This window comes from Mus caroli, unplaced genomic scaffold (genome assembly GCF_978045245.1).
Source record: "Mus caroli unplaced genomic scaffold, Mus_caroli_1 scaffold_11, whole genome shotgun sequence".
Classification (NCBI taxonomy): Eukaryota; Metazoa; Chordata; class Mammalia; order Rodentia; family Muridae; genus Mus; species Mus caroli.
In genome coordinates, this window is record NW_028227266.1 from 98,369,590 (window position 1) to 98,381,135 (window position 11,546).

At 42.7% G+C, this 11,546-nt stretch overlaps 1 protein-coding gene across 2 annotated transcripts; it reads left to right on the plus strand.

The window, feature by feature from the left end:
* The first annotated feature begins 1,055 nt into the window (after nucleotides 1-1,055).
* Nucleotides 1,056-11,162, plus strand: Dbr1 (debranching RNA lariats 1). Of its 2 annotated transcripts, XM_021172483.2 has the most exons (8): nucleotides 1,056-1,366; nucleotides 1,816-1,940; nucleotides 3,700-3,780; nucleotides 4,624-4,709; nucleotides 5,445-5,669; nucleotides 8,607-8,687; nucleotides 8,902-9,047; nucleotides 10,098-11,162. In XM_021172483.2, exons 1-8 carry the CDS (start codon nucleotides 1,170-1,172, stop codon nucleotides 10,792-10,794), a joined length of 1,638 nt encoding a protein of 545 aa, XP_021028142.1. In that variant the 5' UTR covers nucleotides 1,056-1,169; the 3' UTR covers nucleotides 10,795-11,162. The 2 variants fall into 2 exon arrangements, with proteins under 2 accessions (XP_021028142.1, XP_029336920.1); XM_029481060.2 differs by lacking the exon at nucleotides 3,700-3,780.
* The last annotated feature ends 384 nt before the right edge of the window (nucleotides 11,163-11,546 follow it).

The following is an 11,546-nucleotide window of genomic DNA, read 5'->3' on the forward strand; positions in this document are numbered from 1 at the left end:
GCAGAAATTAAGTTTATGATATGACTCCCAGCACCAGCCAATTGTGTTAAAGGACATGGTAGCTCTCAAATTAGATGCTTAACCACCACCATCACATCCCACCCTCTGCTTGTAGCTTTCTATAAGGTCTTGTCCCCACTGACATTCGGGGTACACCAAAAACTGTGCTGTGTGTCGGTGGCGAGCCACAGCGAGCTGGGATAGAATAAAGACCGTGCTATGAGTTACAGCAGATGGGCTCCTGCCTGGTTTGGGGGGATCGCTAACACTTTCGTGGCACTACATCTGTATGCCCTTGATTAGATTTTCTTTACTGGCTTTCTTCTTTGCCATTTATTCTTCCTTGATTCGTCGCCACCTTTTCTCTCCAGAAGTTTTCTAGATATTTAACCTGCTTTCATTCATCTTGCGTTACAGTTAGGCAAACAATTTGGTAGGAAAATACCCATTCCCCTTAGTCAAAAATAATTTTAGAAATTCCCCCCGGGGCGTTGGTGTATAGTTTTAAAATAATCAGTAAGCTTCGACGTTGCATTTAATTTTTGTTTGTTTGTATTTTCGAGACAGGGTTTCTTCTGTGTAGCCCTGGCTGTCCTGGAACTCACTCTGTAGACTAGGCTGGCCTCGAACTCAGAAATCCTCCTGCCTCTGCCTCCTGAGTGCTGGGATTAAAGGCGTGCGCCACCACGCCCCGCCGCATTTAAATTTTAATGTCATCATTAAAACCCCTTTGTACTTTCTAATTCATTTTTTAGGCAATCATCGTTGCCAGGGAGAGGTTTGCTCTAGGGAATTGCTCAATCGCTCCTACTCACTTGCTTACCTTGATTTTACTAAATTCAATTCCTATTCTTGGAGATTTTATTTCTTTTTCTAGTTTTAAACAATGTAACCCACTAGATTGCTAGCACGCACGGGATCACGAAGACAGACAGGGTCTTCATTAAACAAGTTCAAAGTTTCCTCCCTCCGGCTTGGCCCGGCCTTTCCCGCTCCCTCTCTCGCGAGACTTGGAAGCCGGAAGTTACATAAAGGACTCGAAACTCAGCCGCGGCTCGGTTGGTGTTGGCGGGAGCCGGGCGGACAGGCTGCCTGGTGTTCTCTGCTGTGCGGCCCGGGCTGCAGGTGCTCTAGGGTGTTGCTGTGGAGTTCCGCGGCCCAACGTCACGATGCGGGTGGCTGTGGCCGGTTGCTGCCACGGCGAGCTGGACAAGATCTACGAGACTCTGGCGCTGGCGGAGCGGCGCGGCTCGGGACCCGTGGATCTCCTTCTGTGCTGCGGCGACTTCCAAGCGGTGCGCAACGAGGCCGACCTGCGCTGCATGGCCGTGCCGCCCAAGTACCGCCACATGCAGACCTTCTACAGGTGAGGGGCGCGCGGCCCGGCCTCGCGTAGGGTTCTAGGTCCTGCTGCCGCAGATCGCGCTGACTGTTGGACCCAGAGCTTAGGAAATGGCACTGGCCTCCTCTCTGTACACATCTGGCTTTTCTTCCCAGGGACCCGGGGTGACACCAGCAGGTTTAGATACTTTGGATTTGCTAGAACACGATGGTTAGTTGATTCAATGATCTGGTTTTCCCGTGACCTGCTGTGTGCTAGGCTGGGTTCTAGAAGCCCAGACTTGCACTTCACAAAGTTCTTGATCTCAGTGAATGTGTGCTCGACACTTAAGATCTAATTTATTCTTAAGGGCAGGCATGGGAAGATAGTGGGGACCGTTTGATCGTTTTTTTAGCTTGGCCTTTTCCTTCTGACCCTCTTGCTTTTTTGTGTTTAGTTTGGTTCCTGACAGCTTTATTACCGTTATGTTGTAGATATTACTCTGGAGAGAAAAAGGCCCCGGTTCTCACCATCTTCATTGGAGGAAACCATGAAGCCTCAAACCATTTGCAAGAGTTACCCTACGGTGGCTGGGTAGCGCCGAATATTTATTATTTAGGTATGTGTTTATGTGCACTTTTTTTGGTCTTGTCAGAATCTGTACCAGCTGGGCAGCTTCTAGAAGACATGTGGTGAATGCCATTAACTTAAATAATCATGAGAATTGAGTTAAAATAGTTATTAAATGGCCAGTCATGAACATACATCCATTTTTCTTCTAGAGGTTTAAATAATAGCTAATATGATGACAAGTTTTTTTTATTTGTAGTCTCTTTGCTTTTTTCTTATTGCATTAAACTTTATAATGGAAAATGCTAAACATACATGAAAATACCGAGTAGTTTAATAAATTTCTTTACTTGTTAACCTCAACACCTATTACTTTGTTCTACTCCCATATTTAAATATCCAGTATTGTTTAAACTTTTCCCTTTTGAGATGGCTGGGATGCCTTAAAGCAAATCCTAACCACTGGGCTATTTCATTTGTGTATTTTTAAGTACATGACTCCCCTCCCCCAAGATATATTTATTTATCTACCGTGTATACAGTGTTCTGACTGCATGTGTGCCTACAGAGCACCAGATCCCATTATAGATGGTTAGGAGCCACCATGTGGTGCTGGAATTTGAACTCGGGACCTGTGGGAAAGCATCCAGTGCTCTTAACCTCTGAGCCATCTCTCCACCCCTAAGTACATGACTTTTGAGTGATAGATTTTTTTTTTTAGACACACGTAGTTCTGGTGCCATTTTATACCTAACTAAAGTGAGTTAGTTAGTCCTTCTCTCATGCCTTGTCCATACGCATTTCTCTGCATGTCTCGGTTATCAGATCTACAAATGACTTGCTCGGGTCGGACCAAATATTTGGTGTTCAGGGCTCTGCCTCTTAGACTCTTTATCCTTCCTTCCCTTGTTTCTGTTTTCTGTTTCCTCTATGGTTTGCGTGTTGTAGGCAGTGAGGTTGATTGCCTTGTAGCATTTCCTGGGCTCTGGATTTAGCTGATTGGATTTACTGTGATATCACTTGAAGTGTCCCTTTTGTTTTTCACGTTTTTCATCTTTTAAAGTTTGCAGGTCTTTTATCTCTTTATATATAAGTGATTGTTTCTAGAGTAATGTTCAGGTTTTTCTAGCGATGAAATCTCAACTTTGGGAATTTTGTTTCCTGTCATTACTGATTTGCCATCTCTCAACCATCTCAGTATTATGAAGAGATGAATTTGGGCTGGGCATGTTTTTAATTCCAACACTATAGAGGCAGAGGCAGGCTGATCTCTAGGAGTTTTGAGGCCAGCCAGGTCTATGGAGTGAATTCCAGGTCATCCAGAACTGCATCATAAGACCTGTCTCAAACAAATGAAAAGACCAGGTGGAATTGTCAGTTGAGTTGAAGATGAAAATGTAGAAATGCAGTGCTCTTTGGACATTACACCTGCTGACTTGACTCCCATGGTGTAAGGCCATCACAGGACATTGTCCTTCCCCTTCACTTTCTCCCACATAATTGCATGTTCAGCTGGGTACCACAGTACACTGTTAGGTATCACCATGCTCTGTTAGGTACCACAGTTCACCATTTGCTTTTAACATCCTGTCTCTTCATCCTTTTAGAATCCACTTAGTTTCTTGTCTGATTGGTTCCAGGCCTACTCTGCCTTGTGGATCATCGGCATAGTGTGTGAAGGGGGATGGCAAATACTTTCAAATGATTTAAGGACCGCATAGAATTTCAGGCTGCTAAACAATTTGTTTTCTTTTCTTAGTAGATTCTTTTTTGCTTAAACTGTTTTACTAAAATGCATAATTTTTCAGGCTTGGCTGGTGTTGTCAAATACCGAGGAGTAAGGATTGGTGGCATCTCTGGCATATTTAAATCTCATGATTATAGAAAAGGTATTGTTTTGACGGGATGACTTTTATAGTTTAGAGCTTGCATGCCCTCTAGTAAAATAACCAACATTTATAGTTTGACTCATTCATCAGATTCCTTCTGTAAATGATATTATTCTTAATTTTTTATTATAAGTATTTTATGGACAGATGGACAAAATGTAGATACTATATAGCATATCTATGTGTCCATGATCTAGTTTTATTAGTATTTTTTTCAGGATTTGCCATTTTAATTTTGACTTTTAAGAAATACAACAGTATCGGTGTAGTAGAAGTTCCCTGACTTGACTGGCGGGTTCCTTTTCTCCCCCCTCCAGTAGCCAGGGAATCGCTGTTTCCAGCTTGGTGTTTATCATTCACTTGGTTATTTCACGTCACTGCCGAGTACACAGGGTTCAGGGTGTATTACACCTTGTGTAAATGTGTCGCGTTGCTTGCATCTTTTGCAGCTTACTTGCTGCTTTAACGAGTTTCTGAAGTCCAGGTTATTACTTACCTGTAATCTGCCCATTTGTCTGTAGATAGGAGTTCATCGTTTAGACACATCGCGGTTACCTTTCATTCCACAGTAGCTAAGTGGTTTTTGGTTAGAGCAGTGGCTTACATTCATATAGATTTCACAAATTTCCTGAGTTAAATTGACAACTAAAATATAGGTATTTACTGTAACTGTTAATTGAAGGTCTACTTCCTCACCCTCTCCCCTCTGCTCTCCATGGTGCTAAACTGTTGGCATGGACTCCACACGTGGGCGGGCTCTGTGTTCTGTGGGCTATGTGAATATGAATTGGGAACCTCTTTTGGAAAGACAATGGTTATATGGTTTATTTCTCTTCAATTTAGGTCATTTTGAGTGCCCCCCTTATAATTCATCTACCATAAGGAGTATATATCATGTGAGAAATATAGAGGTCTACAAATTAAAACAGGTATGTGAGAAGTATATAACAGTGATTTGAAACAAATTTAATTTTGTAAATTTAAGTTTGTAGAATGTGTTTTGATTATATTGACTTGCAATATTTGATTACTACCACTTTAGTGTTTCTAAAATATAGTTTGGATAGGTTTTTGGAGGTTCACAGTTGAACAGATTTTAATTTTTTTTTTTTTTTTTTTTTTTGTTTTTCGAGACAGGGTTTCTCTGTATAGCCCTGGCTGTCCTGGAACTCACTTTGTAGACCAGGCTGGCCTCAAACGCACAGATTTTAATTTTTAATGGTTAAAACTTTATTGTAACAAACAGTTGTAATTTAATTTGTGGTTGCACAAATTATACTTAGGTTAAGGATAAAAAGTATATGCTGAAATAAAATGATATATTTTTTAAAGATTTACTTACTTTATGTATGTGAGTATATTGTTGCTCTCCTCAGACATACTAGAAAAAGTCATCAGATCCCATTACAGATGGCTGTGAGCCACCATGTGGTTGCTGGGAATTGAACTCGGGACCTCTGGAAGAGCAGTCAATACTCTTAACCGCTGAGCCAGCTCTCCAGCTCGAGCTTAGTATTTTTATTAATTTTCTTAAAGTATCCTTAGGATAAATTAACACAGAAAGCAAGATCATCAGTCAGCAAGAGGGGTGCATGGTTGGGGAGGGAGTTGCTTTGGGTTGCTCTCTTTCTAAGGATTTTCTTTCTGTTTTTCTGTTCTTAAAGTTAAAGCAGCCTGTACATATATTCTTGTCTCATGATTGGCCAAGAAATATATATCATTATGGCAATAAGAAGCAGCTTCTTAAGACCAAATCTTTTTTCCGCCAAGAAGTGGAAAACAGCACCCTGGGGAGCCCCGCTGCCTCGGAGCTGCTGGAGCACCTACAGCCCGCATACTGGTTCTCGGCGCACCTGCATGTCAAGTTCGCAGCCCTGATGCAGCATCAGGTAGGACAGAAAACCAGAGAACCCAGTTTACCTTTTAGGAGTTGCTCCCTCAGTACTCAGTGTGGGGAGAAATGAGCAAGCAATGACAAGGTGGGGGGGGGGAGGCGGGGCGAGGTGCTTGAGGGTATCTGGTTCAGACTGGTACACTGGGGTTGGTCTAGTTTTTGAGAGGGAAAATTTCCAATGAACTGCATGGTTGAGCTGAGTCTAAAGTGCCAGGAAGAAATAGAGTCTATGAGTGTTTTAATAAAGGGACCAACATGTTTGAAGACTGAAAGGTCCCAGAGCACAGCTCCTGTCCCTGAGGTGTAGAGACAGAGACAGCTGGAGCAGAACCAGAACTGCTTCTGGGCAGAGCCTGGGTACCTATTCCTTATAGAGTAGGTCCACGTTAGAAAGGGCCTTAGAGGGCTGGAGGGATGGCTCAGCAGTTAAGAACACTGGCTGTCCTTCCAGAGGTCCTCAATTTAATTACAGCAACCACATGGTGCCTTACTACTAAAGGACTTGGTGCCCTCCTCTGGCCTGTAGGTGTATATGTAGACAGAGTATTCCTACATTTTTAAAAAATACATAAACTTAAAAGGGGGAGGGCTTTGGGATATTTCCAAATAAAACTTTCTGGAGCATTGAACCTCCAGTGCAGAGAAGGTTTGCTCCAGTAGCTTTGGGAAGCATTGCGTGTCACCTCCACAAAGACAGTGCCCATTGAGCCATTAGACCCCTGAGAAGGTCTCTAGAAGCAGAAACCTCCAGCTGCTGACCCTGTGTTTTCTAGATGGTTTCCCTATGGGATACTTGAGGAGAAAACAAGCATTTTGGTTTAAAACTCTAGAAGGTGATAGGAAAGTTGGAGACTGATGGAACCAGGTAGTGGTTCTAGAGAGATCGGGAAGCGGAGAAATAAATAAGGATTTGTTGGAAGTTGGGAGTCCAGGATGACGACCAGAGGGTTTTTTGGGAAATTATTTAGAAAATGCAGGGTTAACGGTTGGAGATCTCTTGACATCGTCTGTAGAGTTTCTCAGTGTCTTTAATACATTAATGAGCACTTTTTCGAGAGGAATGTGATATGTAACCCTTCCCGAATTTTTTCCTACTTTAACAACATGCCTGAGGTAGTTTGTATATGAAGACACTCCCAAAGCCCTTTGTGCCGTGGTCCTACACAAGAGTAAAAGTTATACCTGCACTTCACCTGTGGCCTCTTAGTGATCATGCTTGCTTGATGATGTCTGAGCACACGTGTAGACACTGTCCTCATCCGCCTGCTTGTTTTACTTCTTAAGTGCTTGTGGCATTCCTGAGTTTTGGGTTTTTTTCTAAGACAAGATGGTGAGGGTCTCACTGTGTAGACCAGGCTGGCCTTGAACCCCGATCTGATCGCCCCTGCCTTCTCCATGCTGGGATTAGAGACTGGTGGCATCATGCCCGGCCAGCGTCTGAACTCTCATTGCTGCTTTCCTCAGCTGAATCTTCTGCTGTCATCCTCAAGAGTATCGCCTCTGTATCACTGATAGCTTGAGCCCTGTTTAGTGGCTCATCAGCCTCCTTTAACTTGCCAGTGTTCTGTTAACCCTTTCGCCTTTTCTCAAAACTGTCTTGTTGCCAGACGTTCCCATAGTCTCTGGGCCTCCCTTTAGTAACGCGTCACTCACCACTACTGGACTGATTCTTGTCTTTTCCCTACCTGTCCTTTCCTGTTTTCAGTCAGTCACTTTTGTCCTGCTTAGATATTGTGACCTTCATACTTGAGCTATCTCCCTCTGTTTTCTTCTGTTGATTCACTTTTTTTTTTTTGGTTTTTCGAGACAGGGTTTCTCTTTATAGCTCTGGCTGTCCTGGAGCTCACTTTGTAGACCAGGCTGGCCTCGAACTCAGAAATCCGCCTGCCTCTGCCTCCCCAGTGCTGGGATTAAAGGCGTGCGCCACCACGCCCGGCTCTGATTCACTTTTGAGAAAAATAGTTTTATTGGGGTACAATCTACATATCAAGATTAACACTTCTTAAATATGTAATTCAGTAATTTTAAGTAAACATCCACAGTTGTATGAATATGAATACCACAGTCCAATTTTGTTGTTGGCTTTTTTTTTTCTTAATTTTTTTTTTATTTTAACAATTTATTTATTTTATAAATGTGAGTACACTGTCAATTTCCTCAGATACACCAGAAGAGGGCATCAGATCCCATTACAGATAGCTGTGAGCCATCATTGTGTTTACTGGGAATTGAACTCAGGACCTTCAGAAGAGCAGCCAGTGCTATTAACTGCTGAGCCATCTCTCTAGCCTCTTGTTGTTGGGGGTTTGTTTGTTTGTTTGTTTTGAGACAGGGTTTCTATAGCCCTGGCTGTCCTAAAACTCACTCTGTAGACCAGGCTGGCCTCTAACTCACAGAGATCCACCTGCCTCTCCCTCTGGAGTGTTGGAATTAAGGTCATACTCGATCATCTAGCTCACAGACGCATCACATCCCAGACTCTATTGTGCCTGTTTGTAATCAACTTTGCATCCTTAGCTGTAGACACGCACTGGTTTGAGTTGTACTTCTTCTGATTAATTCCTGTAAAAGAATCATAAAGTACAGGTGTTTAGCAGCAGGTTTCTGTCATTTGTTTGTGTGAGTCACTTGTGTAACTCATGTCAGTGTTTGACGACATAATCATCGTCATCGTCATCTCAGTGTTTGTTCTGAATTATGGAAGAAATGGCAGCTAACAGTAGTTAATGCTTTCCACATCATTGCCCATGTGGGTGCAGACTGCCTTCCCCTTTTCTTTTCTCTTCTTTCTTATTTATTTCCTCACTTGGTAGTCATTCTTTTAACATAGAATTGGGAGCATGTGTAAGAAGTATTATTGCTCTTCTATTCAATGTATGAATTCCTTGTTGTGATGTTTTAAAATTCTTACATCGTGGTTTGTATCATCTAGGCCACAGATAAAGACCAAGCAGGCAAAGAAACCAAGTTTTTAGCCTTGGACAAGTGCTTGCCACACAGAGACTTTCTTCAGGTAAGAACAAAATGAGTCATTTTACAAAAGTTCTACTCTTCCAGTGATTTTAAAGAACTAGCTACTTCCAAATTTATTTGTACTATTTATAATTTACGTTTTCTGAGAATTCTTTGATGTTGCTTATGTTAACATTTTAAAATTTAATTGATTTAAAATGATTAGACTGTTAAATATAAATGAATTACCTAAAGTTTCCGATTTTGTCCTCTAGGTGTTAGAGATAGAGCATGACCCCAGTGCTCCTGAATACTTAGAGTATGACGTTGAATGGCTTACTGTTCTCAGGGCCACTGATGACCTGATTAATGTGACTGGGGGCCTGTGGAATATGCCTGAAGACAATGGTCTGCACACAAGGTGTGTCTGCTCCCTCAGAGCTTGCCTTCTGTACTGCATGTGCAGTTTGGTCTCTCGTCTGTGTTGTGTTTTGGTTCCTGAGGAGTTTGCTTGTCTGCAGAATGGAGGGAGAAGCAAGGTGGCAATGGTTTTGGGTTCAGAGCATCTAGCAAGCTTCTAGCATGTGCCTGCTTCATGACCTGTGAGCTGTAGTAGTTCCTCTGGTCTCTGATTTGGGCCTAACTTAGGGATCTATACCCCCTGGTTCTGGCACGCACTGGCCATGAGACCCCAACTTTGTACTCACAGTTAACTGACTATTATGTTTATTCTAAAGATTCTTTGCTAAGTTAATTATAATTTTACCATGTGGGGTTTTTAAAGTTTTTATTTTATGCAGATGGGTGTTTTCCCTGTATGAATGTCTATGCATCATGCATATGCCTGGCACTGACGGAGGCCAGAATTGGGAGTCAATCCCTGGAATTGGAATTACAAATGGCAATGAGCTGACATGTAGATGCAGGGAATTGAACCCAAATCCTCTGGGAAAGTAGCCTGTATTCTTAACCATTGAGCCGTCTCTGCAGCTCTTATGTAGAATTTTTGTTTTGTTTTTTTTGTGACGGGGTTCCTCTGTGTATCCTTGGCTGTCCTGGAACTCACTCTGTAGACCAGGCTGGCCTCAAACTCAGAAATCCACCTGCCTCTGCCGCCTGAGTGCTGGGATTAAAGGCCTGCGCCACCACTGCCCAGCTTTTATGTAGAATTTTTTTTTTTAAAGATTTATTTATTTATTATATGTAAGTACACTGTAGCTGTCTTCAGACACTCCAGAAGAGGGCACCAGATCTCGTTGCGGATGGTTGTGAGCCACCATGTGGTTGCTGGGATTTGAACTCTGGACCTTCGGAAGAGCAGTCGGGTGCTCTTACCCACTGAGCCATCTCACCAGCCCTAGAATTTTTAACATTTCTTTTTACTCCTTGTATCTGGAGTCCATACTTGGGTTTCATTGCTTATTGTTTGAAGGTAATACCTTGTATAAACCAGCTGCTCTGATTGTTACAGGTGGGATTATAGTGCAACGGAAGAAACTATGAAAGAAGTAATGGAAAAATTGAAACATGACCCGAAAGTCCCCTGTAACTTCAGCATGACAGCTGCTTGTTATGATCCCAGTAAGCCACAGACACAAGTGAAGCTGGTTCACAGGATCAATCCACAGACTACTGAGTTCTGTGCCCAGCTCGGCATCACAGACATTAATGTCATGATTCAGAAGGCCAGAGAGGAAGAGCATCATCAGTGTGGTGAATATGAGCAGCAGGGTGATCCGGGGTCTGAGGAGTCTGAAGAGGACCGGAGTGAGTACAACACAGACACGTCGGCCCTCTCCTCCATTAATCCAGATGAAATACTGCTGGATGAGGAGGAGGAGCAGGAGGAGGAGGAGGAAGCTGTAAGCGCTCACAGTGACATGAACACACCTTCTGTGGAACCTTCTTCTGACCTCTCTACAAGCTTTTCTGACGTCAGGAACTTACCAAGTTCCATGTTTGTGTCCTCTGACGATGCATCCCGCTCTCCAGCTAGTGGAGAGGGGAAATCTGGTGAGACGGTGGGGTCTGGGGATGAACAGGACTTGGCTAAGTTTCCTCTGAAGAGGCTCAGTGATGAGCACGAACCTGAACAAAGGAAGAAAATAAAGCGGAGGAACCAAGCCATCTACGCTGCAGCAGATGATGAGGATGCTAATGCCGAGTGAGACAGAGGCTGGACTGGGATAAATAGAGGGGTGGGATTTCCAGACCCTGTTTTTAGGGCAGAATTTCTGATTTATTACTGGACTTTGTAATAATGAAATGATGGAATTTTGGTTATAAGCTCTGTATTTAGATGTATGTTTATATGATTCAGATATAGACTGATTAAAATTTCATATGATATTTGATTGATGACCGTTTTTAAGACATTCACTTCCATAGTTTTCAGCACTTACTACACATGAATTTTGAGAAACACTGTTCTCTAAGATGGGACTATAAAGATTTTGTAAATACATTAAATGCCACTTAATTGCTGAAATTATCCTATTGGCTCTTGTATATTACATTTTTACTGAATTTTTATGTAACTTTGGTACCTATATTCAAGTTATCTTGGTATTGTACAGTTTAATATTAAATGATATTATATTAATATGTAATTATTCAATGTTAATTACATCTAACAAGAGTGTATAAATGCTGTCCATCCTGCCACATGATAGATCGATGGATGGTAGTGAAGTCTTTTCAGAGATCCATGTGGACAAACCCTTGTCTGGAGTCACAGCACCGGGGCTGCCTGGGGAGATGGCCCTGGCCCTGGGAAGAGGAATCCTGGGGTCTCAGGGTCTGTTCTCATCATCCCACACCAGTCCTCATCCAGGCACTAGTTTAGGGAAGACCTGAACCTCCATCTTGTCAGCATTTGACTTCAGGAAGCTTGGCGGCTTTGAGGCTTTTGTTTCCTTCC